This window comes from Aquarana catesbeiana, linkage group LG03 (assembly GCF_042186555.1).
Source record: "Aquarana catesbeiana isolate 2022-GZ linkage group LG03, ASM4218655v1, whole genome shotgun sequence".
Lineage (NCBI taxonomy): Eukaryota > Metazoa > Chordata > Amphibia > Anura > Ranidae > Aquarana > Aquarana catesbeiana.
Genome location: NC_133326.1, coordinates 310,233,047 through 310,258,823, shown reverse-complemented (window position 1 = coordinate 310,258,823; position 25,777 = coordinate 310,233,047). Strand labels below are relative to the sequence as shown.

Genomic DNA, 25,777 nt, shown 5'->3' with positions numbered 1-25,777 from the left:
AATCATTGAAGTCAGCCATGAGGCTTTCTCCTGAGAGGCCTAAAAAGGTAAGAATTTTTATTTTATTTTAATTTTGGTATGCTGTATAAATGGATACACATAACATACATATCTTGGAGTTTTTTCAAATTTGACTGCAAAAGTGGAAATACACTAAGAAACATCCAAGTTAGCCCAAAGCTGTAATAATCAATAAACACAAATTGTAAATAGGATAGTCCTGGAAAACAGGTGAGGTCTTTTTTTTTCTTAAAAAAAGGACTAGAAACGTCTTGAGGAGAGTTCATTTTTCAGCATTGATCCACTGAATAGATTATACAGGGTTTTGTGGGGTATAAATAAAGCCGGAATTTTTAGTGACAGTAACATCAAAATGTCTTTAGAACCTGGAGAGGCTACCAGTAGCTATTGTCTGGGTTGTTCTTAGCCTATTGTAGATATGGAAAAAATGTATCTAGAAATCAACCAATGTAACTGTATAAATTAGCAAAACTGTGAAAGCATTGAAAAATGGCACACAATCAATTCTTACCTTTATGAAAAGGCCCTTAAATTTGGGCTTGTGTTATATTAATGATAGAACAGAAAGAAATTGGGTATATGGGACTTTAAAGGTGCTGAAACCTCCTTGTGGTATATTCCAAAAGGAGGTTTCAGCACCTTTAAAGTCCCAAATACCCAATTTCTTTCTGTTCTATCATATCTCTGGGATGTGGTGTTGATTATCAGCTGAAACACTTTATTACAAGTATTTGTGTTATATTATCCACTGCAAAATTAGAGATTTCTTAATTCTCTCTGCAATAGCTCAAACGTTACTTGGATTGAGAATGTTGGGCCATTTACCACTGCCTAAAATTGTGGCTTCCAATAAAGGCTGTGACAAAAGATATCCCTCAGTCAAGCATGTATATTTGCCGTTACAGTTTGATTTGTGTATTTGATTTATTCGGTGCAGTCCCCTGTATTTGTACTTTTGTGCTCAAGATTACATACCCCTGGCAAAGTTTGTAAAATGTTAGCCATTTCTGCTGCTCTGATGACAAGACCAAAATTGAACTTAATGGTTGCAATCATAGACTAAATGCTTTGTTGGAGAGGAGTCAGTAAAGCCTATCAAGAGAAGCACACCATCCCTACTTTGAAGCATGAAGGTGCTTCTGTACTTTTTTGAAGGTGTTTGAACTACAGCAGTACAAATAATTTAGTCATAGTTTATGGCAAATTGAAAGCAGCATATTATCAGAAAGTGTACAAGGAATATTTTCATTCATCAGCCCTGAAGCTGTGCATGGGGCACACCTGCACTTTCTAAAATAGCAATGATCAGAAATATATGGTTAAGTTAACCTATCATTGGCTACAGCAGAAAAGAATGAAGGTTTTGGAGCATCAATACATTCTGCTGATCTCAAAACCATTGAGCCATATTGAGGAGAGCTCAAACATGCAGCTTAAATTAAAATTTGTCAAATTATACCTATATTTAAATCTTCTCCCATGCCCATTCTAAGCTTATTCTAACTACCCTGTAACTTAAAATGTGTTATACTTACTTATTCTGAGGGTGCTCCGGTCCGGTCATGTGATCTCTCCTTTTGTGAAGAGGAGAGATGGCCGATAACAGCTACCGAGCCTGCGCGGTGAAGTGACCCATAGGCTTACTATAGTGGAACTATTGTCAGCTGTCCCTCCTCTTCACTGAAACTGGGACCCGATCATGTGACCGGACCAGAGCCCCCTTAGAAAATGTAGGTATAGACATCTTTCCTTTACTGAGTAGTTAGAATAGTCTTAGAATGGGGGTGGTAGCAGGTTTAAGTACAGCTGGGATTTGACTGGAATTCTACTTTTAAGCTAGTCAACTCATGCAAACTTTTGAATGGGGCATTTTATTATTTTCTCTTATTGTCATGTTTTATTTTATGATTGTACTGTTCTGTGTTCTCTTAAAAAAAATGTTTATGTTTTATTAAGCACAGTGGCTTAAGGTTTAGAACTTCTGTCTTGCAGCACTAGGATCCTCAGTTCAAATCCGAACCAGGGCACTACCTATGGAGTCCACATTGTGTGGGTTTCATCTAGGTACAGTACTTTGGTTTCCTCCACAAAGACATGTAGTCTTATTTGCTCCTTTTTAAATTGCTCCCATTATGTGTATGTATGCATGTGAGGTAGGGGCCTTAGATTGTAAGCTTCTTTAAGCTTCCTGAGAGCAGGGAATTATGTGAATGTACAATAATGTGTAAATACCTGTAATAAATAAATTGCAACAAATTCTGCCAGGGTTATGGAAACTTATGAACACAACATTGTATAATATACAATATACTGTATACGATAATATATATATATATATATATATATTGTATATAAAAAACATTTTCTTTTGGAATTTATGTGAAATATTTTTTGTGTTCAGTGTAAAAATCAATTTTCTTTCAATCCTTTTCAGACCAGTAACCAAGCTGTCATCCAGCCTGATGTTTCAGAAGCCAGGGAGCGCCTTAACATGCACCTGTGGCTGCACTGTCGACTTGCTCTTGTCAGAGCCCTTGTAAAGCAGATACGGGGCATAGCAATAAAGGGTATGAAACTATGTTACTGATTACAGCAGTTAACTGTCTCATATTCAGGTTCTTTTTAAACAGAAAGCTATTCAGCAACTATATTAATTCTACAGTTATATTATCTATTTATAGTTTAGACTTAATTTGGTATTAACAAAACACTTTACAATATATGCTTTTAAACATGCTTGACGAATATTATCCAGTAGTTCTTTAACTTCTTACAACTTGAGCTTTAAACGTTGGCCCATAATTACTCACCCCTTTCCAGTCCAGGCCAATTTCAGCTTTCAGCACTGTCACCCTTTGAGTGACAATTACTCAGGCATGCAACACTGTACCCAATGAAATTCTTATCATTTTTTTGAGTCAGATAGTTTTCTTTTGGTGATATTTAATCACCACTGGGTTTTAGTTTTTTTGCAATATAAGTGAAAAAATAACAAACATTTTGTTTGTTTTTGTTATAACAATGTACAAATAATCTTTCTGCATAAAATTAGGCCAAAATGTATTCTGCTACATTATTTTAGTAAAAATAACCCAAAACAGTTTGTATTATTTAGTCTGTGTGAAAGTTATATGAAAGTTATAGTCTACAAACTATGATATATGTATTTGAAAATTGGTCAGTCCTAATATACTGACTGCCTATCTCATTTCTTGAGACCCTAATATGCAGGGTCAGTACAAATACCCCCCAAATGACCGCTTTTTGGAAAGTAGACAGTTCAAGGTATTTAGTAAGAGGCATGGCGAGTTTTTCAAAGTTGTAATTGTTTGTCACAGTTTTTGGAAAATTAAGAAATTAAATAATTTTTTTTTTTCACAAAGTTGTCATTTTAAGGAGCTATTTCTCACACACAGCATGGGCATGCTTGCAATTATACACCAAAACACATTCTGCTATGCCTCCTGAGGGGATACCTGCCTCCTATGGGGATACCACATGTGTACATAGTAGGGTCTTAAATCCAAGGAGCACCTTCAGGCGTTCCAGGGGCATAAAGTATGCATCTAATTTCCTGACTACCTATCACATTTTTGGAGGCCCTGGAGCACCAGGACAGTGGAAACACCCACAAAATGACCCCATTTTGGAAAGCAAACACTCCAGGGTATTTTCTGAAAGACATAATGAGTCCTTTGAAAAAAAGATTTTTTTGCCACAAATTTTTGGAAAAACGTAGGAGAGAAAATGAAAATTATTTTTTTTTTACACAAAGTTGTCAATTAATAAGATATTTCTAACAAACAGCAATAACATACTTGGAAATAAACCCAAAACGCATTCTGCTCCTCCTGAGTATGGCGATACCACATGTGTGAGACTTTTTCACAGCCTAGGCACACAGAGGGGTCCAAACCAAAGGAGCACCTTGAGGCTTTCTAGGGGCATAAATTACACATCTAATTTCCTGACTCACATTTTTGTAGACCTTGGGGCACCGGGACAAAGGCAACACCCACTAAATTACCCCATTTTGGAGAGTAAACACCCCAAGGTATTTTAAGAAACATGGGAAGTCTTTTTTAAAGACTTCACTTTGTCGCCACAAGATTTTGGAAAATGCAGAAAGAAAATGAAAATATTTTTTTTACACAAAGTTGTCCATTTGATAAGATATTGCCCACACATAGCATGGGCATACTTAGAATTACACCCTAAAACTATGCTACTCCTCCCGAGTAAAGGGATACCACATGTGTGAGACTTTTTCACAGTCTAGCCACATAGAGGGGCCCTACATCTGAGAAACACCGTAACCACTTCCAGTCTGGGCCAATTCTGACATTCCTCTCCTACATTTTAAAACATAATTTTTTGCTAGAAAACTACTTAATATTTTTTTAAGCAAAAGCCCTAAAGAATAAAATGGTGGCTGTTGCATATTTTTATGTCAGAGGGTATTTGCGCAGCGGATTTTCAAACACAAATTTTTGGGAAAAAATACACTTTAATTATTTTAATGCACAAAACCACAATATAATACTCAATTACTTGTTAAAATATAAAAGATGATGTTATGCTGAGTAAAAATGTCACGCTTTAAAATTGCATCTGTCCATGGAATTGCGCCAAACTACAGTACCTAAAAATCCCCAAAATCGACACTTTACAGATTACCAGTTTAGGGTTACACAGGAGGAATGGAGCTAGAATTATTGCTCTCACTCTGACGTTCATGACGATACCTCACATATGTGGTGCGATCATCATTTACATATATACGTGTGGGGATTTTTACACGCATTCTCATTTGTGTGTGAGTACAGGCAGATGGGGTGCTTTAACTTTTTTTTTACATTTTATTACGTATTTATTTTTTAAAACAATTGTTCATGGTCACTTTCATTTATTTATTTTTTTATCAACTTTATTGCTATCACAAGGGATGAACAACACCATATCCCTATTAGAGCACATTCCACCAGGGCTGTTGGTGTCCCTTGGGCAGTTCAGCATGTTCAGGCCCATAGGTGTGCGCAGCCTATTGCATTAGGGTGTGCACCCTTAAGCTCAAACACACATGCATGTGTATGTGCCTACATATATATGCCCCCGGCACATTGATCTCCCTGCCGGCACAGTGAAAGAGAAGATCATAGACACTTCTCTTATGGCAGAGCCAGTAAGAGGGAGATCTTTCCCATGTTCCTGCTGCTACACAGAGTGATAACACTAATGTGCATGGGGTGATTAGGGTGTGCCTGGGCACACCCGGCACACCCTGTGCGCACGCCTATGTTCAGGCCTCACCTGATGTGTGCTTTGACTGCAAGCTGCTTCAAGCTGTGCTTTTTGCTCAGGTTTTGAACAACTTGCCAACCAGCTGCAGTACATATACTGTGACTGGCGGCACGTGCAGGCTAAATTACACACCGGACACAGCAGATTGCAGATCCTGGTACTCGGGTCTGGTGATTATGAGATCACTGTATGATCACATGATCACAATGTCAACAAAGCTGTTATTAATGAATTCATTCTTAACAGCTGTGTTGCCTATGCTGTGATTGACCCACAGCTATCACATTGTACTTGGACCAATCAGAGCACCCTGTACAATGTGATTAGCTGTAGCCTAGACTAGTGATCACAGCTGTCATGAATGGTTAACCAATTAATCACAGTTGAAAACTTTGCTGTTACAATGATCATCATTGTAACTGCAAACAAAGTGTTTAAAAAAAAAATCCCTGACCAGCCCCCAGAGTAATTCAGTGTTACTATGGTGACTATGGTTTTTAATTGTCGTTTTTTTTTTTTTTGTCACAAAAATAAAAACCGCAGAGGTGATCAAATACCACCAAGAGAAAGCTCTATTTGTGGGGAAAAAAATATGTCAATTTGTTTGGGTACAGCGTTGCACAATTGTCAGTTAAATTAACGCAGTGTCGTATCGCAAAAAATGGCCTGGTCATTAAGGGGGTAAATCTTTCCGGGGTGGAAGTGGTTAAACGTACAGTCACCAGTCAGTGTCCTGAATCACTGCCACATCAGTCATATGATGTTGCTGTACTGCACTGGTGACAGTACGTAAAAAAAAAAAAAAAAAAGTGTAAAAAAAAAGACATTTTATTCAACATCAAAATGTGGCAAAAAATTACAACTTCAAAAAACTGGCCATGCCTCTTACTAAATGCCTCAGACTGTCTACTTTCCAAAAAGTAGTCATTTGGGGGGAATTTTTACTGTCCTAAAATTTTAGGGCCTCAAGAAATGAGAAATGACCTAAATTTATGGCAAAATGTGATACGTTATACGACAGAAAGCAGAAAATATAGGTTGGTTTTTTTTTTTAATTTTCAGGGTTTTTTTCGTTTATATCACAAAAAATAAAAAGCCCAGAGGTGATCAAATACCACCAAAAGAAAGCTCTATTTGTGTGAAAAAAAATGATAAAAATTTTAATTTGCGTGGAGTATTGCATGACTGCGCAATTGCCAATTAAAGTTAGCGCAGTGCCGAATAGCAAAAAATGCCCTGGTCATGAAGGGGGGGGGGTAAAACCTTCTGGAGTTTAATTGGTTAAACCTTGTATTCTTGTGGGCCTGTTGGCAGTTCCTTTGTTGTGTTGCCCCCCAACTGTCAGTTTATTGCTTAAGTATGTGACATGGTCTAACAATACAAGCCCTGTGTCCTGTACTGTACGATTTAAGATAAAAGGAATTTTGAATTACCTGTAAATTTCTTATAGGTACAGTACAGGACACAGGTAACTCCCCTCTGTGTCTTTATCGCTACTTATTGCTTGCTAAATAACTCGAGTCTAACAGAATGGGCAGGGTTTGCTGGGCTGGGGGGCTCTGTGGGTGGTCCTAGCCATTTTTTTTGCCAGTGTCCAATCACCTGAAGGTAGCTGCATATAACCAATAGTCTAAGAATGCAAGCCTTTGTCCTGTACTGTACTCCAAGATAGGTAATTTATTGTTAAATCAAAATTCCTATTTCTCTAGTTATTACAACAATGTAAAGCCATGTGGACATGTTGTGGCCTGTAACTAAGATCTTCCAGACCTAGTTGACTGGCATCTTCAGGTGTTGGGCACTGGCACGGTCTGTCATTGTTTTGTGGGGAACATGAGCAATGTATTGGGGTTGATTTACTAAAGACACATAGACTGTGCACTTTGCAAGTGCAGGTATTCCAGCGTTTAGCCAATGAGGTGAAGCTTCACTTTGCAAACAATACCCAATCACATGCAAGGAAAATAAAAAAAATAGCATTTTTGCTTGCACACAATTGGATGATGGAAGTTAGCCGAGCTTCCCCTCATTTACAAAGCTCTGGAGCACCTGCACTTTCAGAGTGCACAGTCTGCTTGCCTTTAATAAATCAGTCCCATTGTGTTTATGAGAATGATTGGTAGATCTTAGTGAATCCCAAAGTGAGAAAGGTGTTCCACTAGTGGTGCACATCAGTGTTGTGGGTGGTACACTGCCTAGAGGATGCTGGTGGTGCCCATATGAATTTTTACTTCTTGGTCGCATGTTATGTCAGCCTGGCAGCTTAGAGAAGGCATAGAAGGCTTAGTCATACCTACCAAGCAAGGTCTTTTTTAGCTATAGATGTGAAATGTCTTCTTCTGTAGGGTTCACTGTCAGTTCTAGAGTAAGCAGTGTCCTGAACAGATTTGGCTGTCTTGGAAGGTAGTGTGAATGGCCTGTTAGGCTCCAATGCATTTTTTCATACTTCGAAGAAACGCAGGACAGTATTTTTAACGTGGGTTCTTATGGAACACGTTCACATCAATGCATTTTTGTGCCTCTGCTTTCTTGGAAAGGGTCAGGGACTTTTTTAAACTTAAAACTTTTGTGCTTTTTTTGCTTTTTTTGGTTTAATAGACCTCAATGGAGAAACTGCAGAAAAGCATGTAGTGTGTTTTACCGTGATTTTGCTGCAATTTTGCTGCAAATTCGCTTTTTTTAATCTGCCTAACAACAAATCCCCCCCCCCCCCCAAAAAAAAAACATTAAAAAAAACGCACATTGCGCAAAATAGCGGTGAAAAATTGTGGTAAAAACACAAAAAGCACAGCAAAAAGAACTGCAGAAACACTAAAAAGCAAATTGCATAGGTGTGAATGGAGTCTTAAACTCCATTCACACCTGATCGCAGGCGGAATCACCGCGATTCTGTCGGCGATTTCAAGTTGCTGCAAAACACGGGACACTTTTGCGATGCTACTGCTTCCTATTGGCTCCCCAATTGCGCTGCTATTTTGCAATAATTGTCGTGCGGTAAATTGCGCTGCAATCGCAATGTGAGAATCAAAAAGCATCATGAGCTTCTTTTGGGCAACAGCGTCGCGCGTTGCGATTTGCTGCGATTGCAGCACGATTTACCACGCAACAATAGTGGCAAAAATTGCAGTGTGATTGGGGTGCCATTTGAAGTAATGGCATTGCAAATGCGTCCCACGTTTTGCAGCAATTTGAACTCGCCGGCAGGATTGCGGCAATTCCGCCCGCAATCAGGTGTGAATGGAGCATTAGGAAAACAAGTTAAGGCTGCAGTCACATCTCTGCGTTTTGAATCGTAGACAGATTTGCCACGATTCTGCCTGCAAATTTCAAAGCATCTGGTGCAGCTGTGCATGGCAGCCAATCAGCTTCTAACTTCAGTATGTTCAGTTAAGCTTTGACAATAAAACCTGGAAGCTGATTGGTTTCTATGCAGAACTGCACCAGATTTTGCACTCTCTAGCTTTAGTAAATCAACTCCACTGTGCTAACTGTTATAAATATCTCCTTCTAGCATGTGAAACACATGTCAAGCAATGCTGGCTCTGAATGCAGAAGACTACATTTCTTTATTTTCTTTCCTTCCTCCCCAGCCTTCTCATAATCTTCCCTTTTTTTATCATTATCCTTCTGGAAACAAATTCTCCAGAGCTAACATAAGATGCAGTGGCAGATGTTCCCATTTCTTTCTCTTTCTGATTGCACACATGATCTATATTAGGTTCTTTCTTTCTAAGCATACCTTGCTGTGACAAGCCTACTAGAGAGTAGGACATTTTGTACATGTGCTACAATTAGTAATGTGTAATGGGGAACTGCACCTTCATTCCACAGGAGTATTCTTTTTTACTTGTGCAACTAGATTGCCGGCTGCCTTTTCCTGACTGCTTATTTGCTGAATGATCAGATTTAACCTCCTCTCTCCTCTTCTATGCTTGACAGTTCTGTGCCATTAATGTTACACTTTACTGACAGTATCCAAGTGTACTGACAGATGTATTGTTTTCAAAACAAGATTGCTGTTATGGGAAAATAACATTTTTATTCATCTGTTCTAGACCAGGACATGCTTGATAGCTCAGCTCTAATAACTGAGGGCATTGTAGAGTCGGAAACACTCAATGACTATGAGATGCAGGCTCAGTTCATGCTACAAGCAGCTTTCCTTGATATTCAAGAGAGGCATCCCATACAAGGTGTTCAGCTGCTCCTACAGGTACACGCGCTAATACTGTATACCTAATATATTATTTATGAAACACTACCATGTACTGTACTTTTACTGAATTTCATTAGTATTTCAAGTATAACTAAATGCAAGACTTTCTTTTTGAAGTTTTGGGTACAGTGGAGATGGATTAGAACACCTGTTTTTCTTGGCCTGTGCCCCTATTTTAGAGATCCACCTTCTCAATTTGGGCCGGTTTCCATTATCACAGACAGTAAAATTCAATGAAAATCCTACATTTTGAACAGAACAGGAGGGGAGATCTTCCTATGGGGACACAATTCTGGAGGCCCTGTTGGAGGAAGCGGAGGGATTTCCTCTGTTTTGGCTATGGGACAGGAGGTAAGGAAAAATCTCCCCAATGGGACGTAAAGACGAAGCTGTCGCAGACAACTCTTGGTCCAAACTACAAATCAGTAGCCAGTGGGAACGGCTTCTGACTTTGACAGCTGTCACATGATTGATCCTTTACACCCCAGGGATGTTCCACACTGTTTAAAGGGACACCAGGGTGGTAGGAATGGGTTAGAGTGTTTGTTACCCTAAAAAAATAAATAAAATAGATCCGGTTCCCTTAACTTCCCTGGCGGTATGATTATTTCAGATTTTAGGTGCTGAAAGCGGTACAATTATTTTGCACAGAAATTTGGCGTTTTATATTATAGACCTGTAATTCTTAGGAATAATTCACTTAAATATGTCCAAACAAGAGTCTAGTAGACATCCCGGGTATGATAAAGTTTGAAAGACCAAATCAAAAATTATAATATAAAAAATAGCTATAAATAATTATAATAAATAATAATATAATAATAATAAAAATTATTCAATGATGTAATCAAATCAAAAACACTGAAATTTGCTCAGTTGCAGAATTGTCGCTTTCGTTACTTTTAGTGTTTGGTGATGGATTTCCCCACAAATCACTATCACTCAATTCTGCAAGTGATTCTAATTTATTATCGCTGTTTTCTAGCTGGTCTAAAGCCACTTTTGATGTAAAGGGACAGTTTTGTTTGCTATGCACAATCTCCAGTTTCCAGGCAGAAAGAACAGTTTTTATAATATAAACCTGCACGCAGGGCACTGGGCAGACCACTAGGGACAAAGGGGATGTGTAATTATTTGATACAGTACTGTAATCTGTAAGATTCCAGTATACTGTATCTGTACTGTGTGTTTTACTTTTTGAATTTGGCGCTGAACTCCGTCCCCGTGCGTCAAAACGCTCGCAGGGAACGGAGCTCGGCACTGTGAATCGAGCGAGACATGGCGGCTCACAGATCACAGCGGGAAGACATCGCAGGATCCAGGGGACAAGGTAAGTAAACTCTACAAGGATCCTTCGATGCGATCTGGCTCAGGGATACCGCTTTTGGTATTGAAAATCCACCCCAAGCCAGACTCGGGAATACCGCCAGGGGGGTTAAAGCATGTTCTGCAGCACAGTGCTTATGCTGTGTAATTTAGCTCTTTGTATCACCTGAAATACCTGGCTGATCCTGCCTGGTTCTGCCCTCCCCTTTGCAAACTAACCACGGTTTATCATGGCTGCTGAGCCCTGACACCGTGTCAGTTTACGTGCCTCCGTAATGCGCAGCTCTCCTGTCCTCCTCCCCCCTCCCTTCCCTGCCTGTCAGCTCGTGACAGTGCCACTCCTTCTATTATGAAACTATCGTACTATCATGCCATCCCCTCTGTTAAATAAGGACATGTGCCGTACAGTATGTGTTTTATGAAAAAGAATCTGCAGTAAGTGAAAGATAGATCTGAGATGAAGCCACAAGTAAAGCGTAGAGGTAGAGCCTGGTGGTGTTTTATACATGTTACACGTGAGATCTGCTGGACTTGTGTTTATATGCTGTGTTTTTTCTTAATAAATGTGAGTGCAAACACCCAGGTACTGCACTATTGGAAGCATTCTTGTTTTTCTATGTCAGTTTGGAGCTGCTGGTGATCAATGTGGAGCCATTTTTAAAGGGAAAGTGCACTGTGTGCAAAGCGTGTTTGACCCCTCTAGGGTCGTTAAAGGAGCTGCGGGTGATTAATGCGGAGCTATTTTTAAAGGAGAAACACTCTGGGGTTTATTTGCGAAAGGCAAATCCATCTTGCACTACAAGTGCAATCTACAAGTGCACTTGAAATTGCACTTCAAGTGCACTTGGATGTGCAGTCGCTGTAAATCTGAGGGGTAGATCTGAAATGAGGGGAAGCTCTGCTGATTTTATTATTTCGTCATGTGCAAGCTAAAATGTTGTTTTTTATCTTCTTTGCTTGTCCCCCATGGATCTACAGCGACTGCACATCCAAGTGCACTTCCAGTGCAATTTCAAGTGCACTTTGCACTTGTAGTTTGCACTTGTAGTGCAAAGTGGATTTGCCTTTAGTAAATAACCCCCATTGTGTTCCGAGCGTGTTTGACCCTTATAGGGTCTAAAAAGGAGGTGAGCTTCCATTGCACCTGGTGAAGGGAGCACAAGTCACAGATTGGAATCTGTTGTGAGGCAAGTCTTTCACAGCGAAGTGTGGTGTGCACTGTTTACAAGAAGACCTTTTTAAATATTTTTATATTTTTAACTATGGACTTTCTAAGAATTTATATGAAATATTAACATATATTGACTATTTAGCACTGTTTAGCACTTTATTTATTGGCACTAACACTTTATTAATTTTCTGGCACTGTTAGCATTTAGACACCCATTAATTATTAGCCAAAAGCAGCGCTATTAAATACATTTAACCTATAGCTTTTCTGTAGTTGATGTGAGAACACAGAGGTGATAGCAGAAGCCCCCTGTTCATATTTATTTTAATTCATATTTTTTAGTTTGTCTTCTCATACACTTTTTTCACTTACTACTAGGCGGCAGCACGCAACTATTTATTTGTTTTTTATGAATCTGCAGTAACGTTTCATGTCTTGTCTGTCTGCTTACCTTTCTGGTCTGTGTATCACCTTAGGGGCCGTGCTCTCACAGCTGTTTGTTTAAAGTGGAACTTCAGTCATTTTTTCATCTTTCCATCTATTAAATCTTCTGCTCTTGTTTTAACTTTGGATAGTAGAACATTTTTTTTCTGCCAGTAAATACCTTATACAGCCCACTTCTTGTTTCTTGTCTGGTCATTAGCCTGGGCTTATGACATCATGCACAGCTCTCTCTCTCACTCCCGTGAGATTTTGCCAGGAGGGAGGGGGGATGAGTCATAAGAGGGCCAATGAGAGCTGCAGGGCTGCATAGCTGGATGTGTGCCTCTGTGTGTCTGTGTAAATCCAGGAAGTGAACAGGCAGCAGCTTCAGCTGCCCACAATTAAAATGGTTGCAGCCAGACTCCGTGGAGATTTCTGCAGCATATTTGGCAAGTACAGAATCACAGTATATATATATAAAATAATATGCAAAGTGGAGGAAAGCTTCAGAATGGCAAATATGTTTTTATTACAAATTATGTGAGCAGACTGCAGTTCCTCTTTAAGTAATCTTCTCTCAGCATCGCACTACCCCAGCCTCTAACGGGAAACACCATTTAACCACGCGCACTGCAAGCCAGCCTTGCCCGAGTAACAGTTGTGTTTAGGCTTCTGTGTGGCATCCTGCTGTATGTTTATCTCTGACTTTCGTGTACCGACCTTGGCGTATCCTTCTGACCATTCCTGTCTGCTAGTGACCCCGACCTTAGCGTGCCTTCTTGACCATCCCTGTCTGCTAGTTGCTCCGACCATGGCTTGTTCTCCTGACTATCCTGTGCTTAACACTGTACTGCTGCTTCCGCTCTGCCCACCAGAGCCAGTCTGTGAGCATGAACTGAGGGAGCCCAGGGGCCACGACCTGGAGTCAGCTGCAGCCAAATCCATCCTCACCACCAGAGACTCTGGTGAAAAATTGCTGGCTCTTAGACTCTGCACCCTGGGGAATCTTATTCTCTAGCTCCCTGTTTGGTTTGTGTCAGTGTTCAGGGAGAGCTGCTTTCCTGAACCACCCAGAGCTCTATCAGCAGCGGTCAGCCAAAGGGTCCACCACCTTAGCGGTGCGCTCCTGGCCCCAGTGGTGTGCATCTGTCACCTGGCCTCAGGTGATCTGACATTCGGCTGTCTCCTCCTATCCCCCCTCCTTTCGGCTGATGTCAGCAGGTGTTCTCTGCCCCTACCGCTGGAGGTGTCAGCTCAGAAGAGGAGAGAGCCAAGGAGTCACGTGAGCACCAGAAGATGCTCTGAAATCAGGTAGGAATCTGCATCTTTTTTTATAAAACACATACTATGTGCCACATGACCTTATTTAACAGAGGGGGTGGCATGATAGTACAATAGTGACTTTACAACCACTTTAAGATCTGTAAATAGCAAATATTCGATTAAAATATTTAATACTTACAATTTGCTACCAGTAATACTCCTGAGTCTTCGGAAAGTTGGTTTACTGTTGTGCTGTCAGTAGCCTGTAATATAGACCTAGATATCAGATAACACATAGCACTCAGATTACACACACAATCGGAGAAAGGATATACCCCTTTCCCTCAATGCTGTCAGAGATGGTTCTCATCTGCATATGTAATCTGCAAAAAGAGTAAGGGCAGCCATACATGGAGCAAATTTCTTTCCTGCAACCATGGGTTTTCCCACTGGGAGAAGACAGTCATTATTGTTAGCAGCTATAAGCAGCTACTATTGATAATCGCAAGAGAATCAAGCAGGCTGGTTGTACCCAAGTTGACCAATCGATCAAATTGGTGCATTCAGCCTGCTGAACCAGCCTGGATTTGAACCGTGTATGGCCAGCCTAACATGCAAGGTTTGTGTATTAAATGTTTATTTGTATAATAAAGATTTTTTTTACCAATGTTGAACAATAAATAAATGCAAAGGTATTTACAAAAAAACACAACCCCCCCCCCCCAAAAAAAAAAAACTTTAGTTTATATATTTTCAACATGACCAAAAATCTATTTAGTTTCCCTTTGAGCTTAAAAATAAATATTCTGTATTAGTGGTGTACTGCAAGCACCAACCATCCTGCCATATGGCCTAGTGCTTACCAAGCCTGATTGCCTTTATAGTGGCATTTTTGGCAATACAGCACCACTAAGGTAGAAAGCATGTTAGCCACAGTGAACTGTCTTTATTAAAGTAGAACTGAGAAGGATTGAGCAGCACACTGGAGTTCAGGCTTCATTCACCACCTGTCCGACTTGTCATGTGACTTGACGTCTCATGACAAGTCCTATATATTTCAAGGAAGCTGTTTAAATCTTTGCGACTTAAAAAGGTTCCTGCACCTCTTCGATGCAACTTTCATGTGGCTTGAGTGCTATAGACATCAATGTAAACTCTCAAAAGTCACATGAAAGTTGCATCCTAATGTTATAACTGCGACAGTTGAGAAACAGTCAAAGCCAAAGTCACATCCATGTTGCACCCATCCAAAGTTGCATCAAAGCTGCAAAGGAAATCACAAGACTTTGGAGTCGCCCAACTGTGAATGGATCCTTATAGTCCACAAGTACTCAGACACACCTACCATTTCGACAAAAATTTCAGAGTTGCAAAATCACGTCTGGGTCTAAACTTTGCAAAGGGGACTTCCGCACACCCTGAAGCTAGCCAGCAACCCCCCCCCCCCCCCAAATAAAAAACAAAACTGAGTGGCTGCCATCTTTGCTGGAGACCTTCAGCTGCCTTGTAAAGTTGATGGCTAGGATTCCTAGCTTTAAGGAGGAAAGGGCTGCCTCAAGGTTCCAACTATGTGCCAACTATGTTCCTATAGTTGGAAACTCAGTTTAGTGTTAGGGAACACATTTAAGTGCCTTAAAGTATAGGCCAGGAGCTCAGGCGCAGCATAAGCGTAGGACCTACATGATGGTGTTTGACCAGAAAGGCTATAGTAAGGTAGGGGTTAAAAATAAGTTCAGTTAATAGGAGGGATAATTATTAGGGAGGGATAATTATTAGTATTACCCCATTGGAGGATATTAGGGTGGGGCAGGCTGTGGACAGGGTGGTCCTGAGGGGTTCCTAGGTGGGAGGTGACCCTCTAGTATCATTTGGACCTGAGGACAGCAATGGAGAATATTCTCCCACCCCGATTTGCTGTGGTAGGCAGTGGTGTTTATTTAGTTCCGTTCTGTTAGTGTTATCGTATAGACGGGGATTGCATGGTGTCGTAGCATCAGGCAAAGGTCGTAGGGCTTTTGAAGGCGGGGATGGTTACGTTCTTTGGAGAATGATGGGTTGGGCCTATCTCTGGTATGGGTGTACCTACCCTAATAAGGGCAGAAGTAGTATGTGGTGGGGCAGTTGGCTGTATCGGCTGGTGAATTTGCCAAACAATTGTCCCCAAGCTGGCACAAGTTGCGGCTGGGGGCCATGGAAAGGCAAGGTGGTCCCAGATACAGCTAGTTGGTCAGTCAAGGTTGCCTTCAAAAATCCTAGGCAGTTACAGTCAGTCAGAGAGGTTATGGTATGTTTTTTCTGTTTATTACCGTTTTTATATTATGTAACAAAGTGGTTTTATGGTTGGTTATTGTAATAAAGGGCTGCTATAGCCATTTAAACCCAAAGAAGTATGTCTGTTTTGAATTATTTAAATAAGGTAAGGTGGTATTTGGGTTAGTGGCATAACAGCCGGTACTTGGGCAATACCCCAGGCATAGTTTCCATTCAAATTCAAATGTATGAAACTAAAACCTCTGTTTTTAACCAGAGTAGATGGAATATATTGGTTAGTTTTATTTTTTGCTAGGGATCCCTTTTGTACTGTTTTGTGTATTGCCCTGCTCAAGTGCACCTTTCCCTGTGTGCTAGTTTCAGACCAATCAGGGCAGCAGTTATCTTAGATTTTTTGGGCCTGTTCTGTGTTTAGGATAATGTGTCTCCCCACACACAACAATTTTATCAGGTATCTTGAGTTTTAATAAACCAAATCCTCTATTAATCCTTAATTGTTTTTAAGTGTTCTTTATGAAACAGTTATGACTTAGGTTTACAGCACTTTCTATAAGCATTAAGGTTTCACATCTGTCATAAATCTTTAGTTTTAGCTGTTGTATTCAAGCTCATGGCATACAGATCAGGCCATAGATGAGCAATGGTAACAACACATCATTTATATTTTGAAAATCACTGTGACTTTATCCTGTCAGTAATAAAAGTTTAGCTGGAATAGGATTCATAGAAATAGATTGTTATATATTTCTGTGTATATGTGCTACTTTACCAGGCTGCAAATGTATGAAATACAGTAAATACTCAATCTGCAGATGACATTTTGGAGGGTGATAATGAAGATTAATGAAAATGTTATTGCCCTCCGCAGACTCGGAGTAGCTGTGCATTGCCCTGTACCATCAAAAAGATCAGCTACCCATATTGTTATCCAGCATATGCTCCGTATATCTGCATTTGCAATATATATACGGTTTATATAATGCATACTTGTCTTTACCATCTGCTCAGGTCTACTTATGTAATACCATGTCTTAAGTAAGACATGGTATTCTGAATATTGTAGTCCAAATATTGAAACACTGATGTTGATTATATTGCAGGCAAATTATTTAACCATTTGACCTCCAGAAGATTTACCCCCTTCATGACCATTTTCTGCGATACGGCACTGCGTTACTTTAACTGACAATTGCGCGGACGTGCAACGTTGTACCCAAGTTACATTTGTGTCCTTTTTTACCCACAAATAGAGCTTTCTTTTGTTGGTATTTGATCACCACTGCATATTTTATTCTTTGCGTTCTAAACACTGACAATTTTGAAAAAAAAAACAACAACAATATTTTTTACTTTCTGCTATAAAACATATCCAATAAAAATGTTTTAAAAAGCTAAATTCTTCATAAATTTTGGCCAATATGTGATCTACTACACGTTTTTTACTAGTAATGGCAGCGATCAGCGACTTATAGTGTGGCTGCGATATTGCGGTGGACAGTCGGACACTAACTGACACTTTGGACACTTTGTGGAAACCAGTGACACTAATATAGTGATCATTGCTAAAAATATGCGCTGTCACTGTACTGACACTGATTGGGAAGGGGTTAAACATCTAGGGTGATCAAAGGGTTAACTGTGTGCCTAGCCAGTGTTTTTGTGTAAATTGTGTGCTGCTATTACTAAGGGACACAAAATTCATCACTTTCCCCTTGTCAGAACAGAGCTCTGCCTTGTTTACAAAGGGAGAGCTCCGTTCTGTGTCTCTGCCCTGAAGACTTGCGGGTGCTAGCAGACATCCATTGCCTGGCACCCTCAGATCGGCTTCTGAGTAATCACAGCAGAAGCGGCCCGCTGCACGCCCACCCCTAGGCAGAAAAGCAGGTTTATATACGTTATTCTGCACAGAACAACTGCCCTGGAGCAGTATATCTGCTATAGGGCAGTCCTTAAAGTGGAGTTCCACCCCCCCCCCAAAAAAAAAAAATATTAATGTGCTTAAAAAAATAATAAAAAAAAAAACATTTGGAAAAATTTTTTTTTTTTTTACTCACCTCTAAATGCCTGTTGCTAGGGGGTCCCTCGTAGTCTGCCTCCTTCGGCACCTGGGCTCCTGACGTCACTTCCCTCAGCGCAGGAAGGGAGATTGCCTCTCCCTCTTGTCAAACATCTGGGACACCTGACCGGTCCCAGATGATTGCGCAGCCAGTGGCGGCTCGTGCATGCGCAGTGGGTGCTCCGCCGAGCGGATGGGGGGACGAGCGGGGCTTCGATCCCCCGCATCGCTGTACCCTGGGACAGGTAAGTGTCTAATTATTAAAAGTCAGCAGCTGCAGTATTTGTAGCTGCTGACTTTTATTTATTTATTTTTTTTAAGCGGGAACCCCGCTTTAAGTGATTAATAAAAGCTTTCACATATGGGGTATAGAGCCAGCAGTGAGACAGGCCTTATGTGTATATGGGGCATTCTGTAGAGTTTAAAGGTAGTGAATGCATTCACTAGGCCTAGCCATAAGAATATGACATTTTTCATGGTATGTTATATATTAAACAGAGGCTTTGGAGTTTGGTAGTTGCAAAGAGCCCAGAAACGTTTCCCTATATGATTTGGCACAATATTCTGCACCTGCAGCATTTATTGCTGTCAATACACTGGGTGAATCTACATTTCAACAAGAACATTGGCCTATGTCTCCCTTTTGCTTCATATATTATGAAATAGTGTCAACAGAGGTTGGGCAAATGGACAAAGAAAACAGTGTAAACTGTAATCTTTGTCTGCATCACTTTTATAATGTTTCAGAATATTTTGCAATTGTAACTTCAATGCAGAAACATCAAAATACCTGTAATCTTATGTTGTTGCAGGCCTGTTTGAATGTGGGAAAAAAATGTAATTTTGCATTTTGCATTCACACATCACCACAGATATGCTAAGTTGAAAAAAGAAACACAGTGTCCCAGTTTTCTCAAATAATGAAACACCAAAACCCACAACTAGAAAGAGAGATACAGTAATCCTTGAAAAAAGTTTTATACATGGCAAACTTGATTAGCATTGACTTTGATATAAGTATCTTATTTTCACACTAAAGAAAAGAGAAAATATGCAGTCTTTGTTTATGCTGTGTATTATATCTCATGATTAATAGATAATCATGTTCTCTTACTAATGCTAGGCAGATGTTTATTACCTATTTTTATGGATCCAAACGTTAAAGGCTAAGTTCACCTTTTTTTTTTTTTCTAAATTCCAGCTCCCCTATATAACAATATAGCATTATTGTACTTCTTTTGCAAAAAACAGCTTTCGGTTTATTCTACCCATGCTTACCTCACTCACTCACTACTTTTGCAAAATAAGACAGCTTTCTATTTATTCTACACAGGCTTACCTCGCTCTTTTCATGGATGTTTAAAAACCCTGCTCCATTACTTCTGCCTTACTTCCTGAACAGACTTTAGGTCATGACACAGGAGGGAGTTGACCTGCTGACGGTAGAGGATGCAGAGTGTGTGCTAATGAGATCAGGTGGTCAACTTCCTGTGTCATGACCTAAAGTCTATTCAGGAAGTAAGGCAGAAGTAATGGAGCAGGGTTTTTAACCACTTCAGCCCCGGAAGAATTCACCCCCTTCCTGACCAGAGCACTTTTTGCGATTTGGCACTGCGTCATTTTAACTGACAATTGCGCAGTCGTGCGACGTGGCTCCCAAACAAAATTGACGTCCATTTTTTTCCCACAAATAGAGCTTTCTTTTGGTGGTATTTGATCACCTCTGCAGTTTTTCTTTTTTGTGCTATAAACAAAAAAAAAGCGACAATTTTGAAAAAAAACGCATTATTTTTTACATTTTGCTATAATAAATATCCCCCAAAAATATATAAAAAAAACATTTTTTCCTCAGTTTAGGCCGATACGTATTCTACATATTTTTGGTAAAAAAATCGCAATAAGCATTTATTGATTGGTTTGCGCAAAAGTTATAGTGTTTACAAAATAGGGGATAGCTTTATGGCATTTTTGTTAATATTTTTTTTTTTTTACTAGTAATGGCGACGATCAGTGATTTTTATCGTGACTGAGACATTATGGCGGACACATCAGACATTTTTGACACATTTTTGGGACCATTTGTCATTTATACAACAATCAGTGCTATACAAATGCACTGATTCCTGTGTAAATGACACTGGCAGTGAAGGTGTTAACCACTAGGTGGCAGTGTAGGGGTTAAGTGTTTCCTGGGGAGTGTTTCTAACTGTGGGGGGGAGGGGCTGTGTGTGGCACATCACTGATCCCGATCACAGGACACTAGGCAGAACGGGGAGATGCTTGTTTACATTAGCATTTCCCCATTCTTCCTCTCCATGAGATGATCGCGGGTATCCCCGCGGACATCGAGTCGGCGGGACCCGCGACCCAACTCACGGAGCTTGCTGCGGGCGCACGTGCCGCCGGCCGCCCCTTAAAGGGCAGCGTACAGGTACGTGATTCTGCCTGTACGTGCCCTTCTGCCGCAGTATATCTGCGTGAGGCGGTCGGCAAGCGGTTAAACATCCATGAAGAGAGTGAGGTAGACATGTGTAGAATAAATGGAAAGCTGTCTTATTTTTGCAAAATAAGTACATTAATACTATATTGGTACATAGGGGAGCTGGAACTTAGAAAAAAAAAGTGAACAAAGGTGTGTACTCACTGTCTGCCCAGTTCAATCATAAAATGCATTAATAACTAATTTAATCAATTGGCATATAATTGTTATCTTTTTTCTTACCTACAGTATGTGCCTTGAACTTTCTTTTTTGTTGTGGCATCTGAACAATATTTCAGTCATTTCCATTGCATTTAATAATATTATTTAAATATTTTCATGTTTTGGTAAACTATATTTATCTTGCAAATTTTTTATTTTTTTTTACAATTTTTTTTTTGGACAAATGGGTCTGCCTCACCAACACAGGTCAAGTGGCAGTAGGTTAATAGCTATAACACTGGACTATACTAGAAGGAAGATTTCTTATTGCTATTCTGTGTATGGATGTTCATAGGTTTATCATCATGTACACTATAAATAGCACAAGTTCATTATATGTATGTCCTAAACATAAAACCTGTTTATCTATTTGAACAGAGTATAATTTACTTGCTGCAAGAAAAGCGGTTCATTTCTCCCATGGCACAGATAACCCTTGCTCAGAGTTTGATTCTTTCAGCTGACTTAATAGAAAATAATGAGGATCAGCAATTGGTTTGGTCAAAGCAGTTAAACATTTTCACTTCAGTCCACAAACTCATCAACAAACAAGTAAGTGTATTAGTGTGATGCTCCTTGTATTATAAACGTTCAACAGACTCTCTAAAAAAAAAAGCTAGTTTCTGAATGTGCCTTAATACAGTATCAAATGAAAATTTAGAAGGAAGACATGAGCATTTTATTCACATCAATTTATATAGAAATGAATGCAACAACAAAAAAACTTTTTGCTATTTGTACAAACAACTACTAAAGGTTTTACTTAAATGATCAAATCTAGAAATAATTGTTTTTTAATGTACAGTACCTTAATCATCAGGCTAAATCATCAGTTACTCCATACCTATAATGAATACAATGTAAACATGTAACCTTTCGTTTGTCAAAAAACATGCTTTTGTGTGCATTTTCTTATCCAATTAACCTCCCTGGCGGTATGATTATTTCAGATTTTAGGTGCTGAAAGCGGTACCATTATTTTTGCATGGAAATGTGGCGTTTTATATTGTAGGCCTGTAATTCTTAGGAATAACTCACTGAAATGTGTCCAAACAAGAGTCTAGTAGACATCCTGGGTATGATAAAGTTTGAAACACAAAATCATAAATTATAATATAATAAATAACTATAAATGATAACAAATAATAATATAATAGTAATAATACTTTTTATTCAATAAATTTTAGTAAATAATATAAATCAAAAACACTGACTTTTTTGGCCAAACAAGAGTGCAATATTAGTAGTCATATTGCTTTAGTAAACGTCTCGGGTATGGTAAATTTTAAAACAGGGTACAGCACAAAGTCCGACGTCACAGTCAGGACAGTAGAACCGGGTTTCTTTTCTGACTTTCCTTCCTGTGTCATCACGTTTAGAGCAGCAAACCACACACATCCTTGCGGGTGCTGCCTTCTTTTCCGTTGGTGGAATGGTCCATAAAGTGTCGACCTGTCAGACGTTCCGGGTTCACAACGCCAGCAGCACGACGTCCAGATCTATTTACAGTGGTTGGTGTTTGGTGCTTCAGAAATATGAGTTCTGCAACTTTCCAAACGAAGTCTGCATGAATCACAGGCCTGTCACTCTTTTTTTTTTAGAATAATGAAAGGGTTCCACAGGCACTGTTCAAGAAGATGCCTGAAGATTTTTTTGTAATATTTTTTTTGTTGCTTTCTCATAGCAGGGTAAAAAGTCATGGCCTGGTCAGCTCTGTCAGCACCTCCCATTGTGTTGTTGTAGTCCATTACGAGTTGAGCTTTCATAACGTCTTTTCCACCTTTTGTATGTACCATGAGAGTAGAGGTGTTGTGAATGGTACTCATTAGGCACACATCTTTTTTATCTCGCCATCTTAGTGCCATCATTTTGCCTTTTTGCCAGGCAACTATTTCTCCTGCCTTGAGCTTTTTATTGGCAAAGGTTGGCGGCATGTCACGCCGGTTAGCTCTAACAGTCCCGTATGCATCCGTCTTGTGTTGTAGAAGGAACTCATAGAGTTCTGGAGAAGTATAAAAATTATCTGTGGTTACACAGTACCCCTGATTCAACAATGGCTCAAATCAAAGTGAGAACAGAAGCGGTTGCCATTCCATATTGACTGAATCTGTCGTTGAATTTGGTCCCTTTCCCGGTGTAAAGGACCAAATTCCATATATAACCAGTGCTGGCTTCACAGAGCATGAATGATTTTATGCCGAATTGCGCTCTCTTAGATGCCATGTACTGTATCCAGCTAAGTCTTCCTTTGTAGGCCATAAGACTTTTGTCGATACTGATGTCTCTGTCTGGTACATAGGTCTGCTGAAAATTTTTCTGAATAATTTGATATAAGTCCCAAATTTTTTTCAGTTTTGGAGCTGGATGAGAAGTCTCATCAAATTCGTCATTATTTTGAAAATGCAGATATTTCATTATGAGAGAAAATTTGTATTTCGACATGATGGTGCCAAAAAAAGGAGTGGCTAATATTTTGTTGGTTGTCCAGTACCATTTCTGCAGGGGTTTCCCCACCACTCCCTGGAGAATAATTAGGCCCAGAAACTTCCAGATGTCCTCCTTGGTCACTGGTTCCCATTTTCTGCTCCTTGAAAACCTCTGAGGTATAGCAGCTTGTTGCTCCTGGTATCGGTTTGTCTCCGTAACAATTCTTTCTATGACCTCATCAGTCAAAAAGAGTTGGAGGTATCCCAAGGGGCTGTCATCTTCAACCTGCACTTTGATACCAGGCGCTCCGGTAAACGGGAATCTTGGGGGTGCTGTGTGCTCCGTACCGCAATCAATCGAGCACCAAGTCCGCACATCGCTGGGCATAGTCGCAGGATCATCGCGGAAATCGCTTTCCGTGCCTGATGACGAACTTCCCCATGATTCGCTATCACTCACTTCTGCAAGCGATTCTGTCTCGCTGTCGCTGTTTTCCAGCAGGTCATATGTCGCTTTTGAGGTTGAAGCGCACTTTTTGGATGCCATGGTCACTCTGCAGTTTCCAGACACAAAGTACAGTAAAACTGCAGGCAGGGGCACTGGACAAAGTACTGGGGGGCAATCTGAGGTCAATTTTATTATATTTATTATATTTAGTAATGTAATCCAATAGGATTACAATGTATCAGTGTGTTTGTGTTATATACTATTTGAATTTGCCGCCGGGTCCACCCCCTGCGTCGCTACGCTCGCAGGGAACGGAAGCCAGGGCACACAGAGCACACAGTGCATCGGGCGGAAGATCCGGCCGCCGAACACAGTGTGAGAACATCGCGGGATCCCGGAGACAAGGTGAGTCGCGTCTTCCAGGATCCAGCGATGCGATCCCGAGTCTGGCTCGGGGTTACCGCTTTTGGTACTAAAATCTCACCCCGAGCCAGACTCGGGAATACCGCCAGGGGGGTTAAAGTGTCTGAGTTAATTATCCATAATGCATTGGAAAGAAGTACATGGTTCTATACATCATGAAACTGTTGCACAGCAGTCTGGCCATGCAGGGGTGCAGGGGGAAAGGATCGGATATGAAAAATCCCTTCCGCTGAAATGATAACTGTCAATTAACCAGTTAGTAATCCCACCATTTTTTATTAATTAAAAGACTCAAATATGTTAAAAGTATTGCACTTACTTTTAAAAGTGCCCTCCTGGCACCTGGATACGACTAATATCAGCTGACATATCCATGCTGACATATCGGCATTGGATGTCGCACCACTTCCTTAAAGTAAATCTCTCTAAAACTGAGCTATTAATATCCCCCCCCCCACCCGTGCCCCCCTCCACGACTTTTCCATCAAAATCAACAATGCAACCATCAGTCCCTCCCCTCACGCCAAGGTACTAGGTGTAATCATCTTGTCATTTCAGCCTCAAATCCAATCGTTGTCAAAAGTTTGTAGAATTCACCTCTGTAACATCTCTAAAATTCGCCCCTTTTTAACAAATGAAACCATCAAGCTCCTCATTCACTCCCTTGTTATCTCTTGCCTTGACTATTGCAACTCCCTTCTCATTGGCCTGCCTCTCCATAGGCTATCCCCTCTCCAGTCTATCATGATAGCTGCTGCCAGACTTATCCACCTTACCAACCGCTCAGTGTCTGCCAACCCTCTCCTGCAATCCCTACACTGGCTCCCAATCACCCAGCGAATTAAATTCAAAATACTAACCACAACATACAAAGCCATTCACAACTCTGCTCCGAGCTACATCACCAATCTTATCTCCAAATATCACCCAAATCGTCCTCTCCGCTCCTCTCAAGACCTCCTACTTTCAAGCCCTCTCATCTCCTCCTCTCATGCTCGTCTCCAGGATTTCTCCAGAGCCTCTCCCATCCTCTGGAACTCGTTACCTCCACCTGTCCAGCTATCCCCTACTCTGGGACACTATGTTCACATGCACAAAGACTTTTTATTTATATCTATATAGTGTATGTGTGTTTTAGCGCTACAATTTACTTAATATCCCCTACTCTTGCTACCTTCAGGCGATCCCTGAAAACTCATCTCTTCAGGAAAGCCTATAACGTCTCTAACTAATCTTTTACCACTTCCATCAGCTCATTCCCCACAGTTACAACCTTTTGTACCACCTGCCCCACCCTATTAGATTGTAAGCTCTTCTGAGCAGGGCCCTCTTAATCCTCTTGTATCTTATTGTATTATAACTGTATTGTCCCCCTTTTATATTGTAAAGCGCTGCGTAAACTGTTGATGCTATATAAATCCTGTATAATAATAATAATATTAATAATATAGAAGAAGTGCTGCTGCTCAGTAATATCCCATAACCTTCTGTACTTAAAGTGTTACTAAACCCAGGACCCTGCATTCACTATATCTGGTCTCTCCTAGTACACAGAACATTGAAATGCAAGTATTTTAGTAAATATAAACGGCTAAATACCTTTTATCATCGGCAGTATATAGCAGTCTTATGACTTCTGTCAGTGTCTGGTTAAGGCTTGTAGGAGGAGTTTTCATTCCACTCTGACTGTCCTTTGAGACTGCAGGACCCCTGACCCTCTGTCTGGACAGT

The 25,777-nt window shown here is 40.3% G+C and overlaps 1 protein-coding gene across 3 annotated transcripts in view; it reads left to right on the top strand.

Annotated features, from left to right (window-relative positions):
- Positions 1-25,777, top strand: part of CFAP54 (cilia and flagella associated protein 54) — a 545,361-nt gene that overhangs the window by 412,419 nt on the left and 107,165 nt on the right. For all 3 annotated transcript variants that reach the window (XM_073620268.1, XM_073620266.1, XM_073620265.1), the window contains exons 54-56: positions 2,456-2,588; positions 9,378-9,535; positions 21,128-21,301. In XM_073620268.1, the coding sequence (XP_073476369.1) occupies positions 2,456-2,588; positions 9,378-9,535; positions 21,128-21,301 (465 nt within the window). The remainder of the gene's footprint in view (positions 1-2,455; positions 2,589-9,377; positions 9,536-21,127; positions 21,302-25,777) is intronic.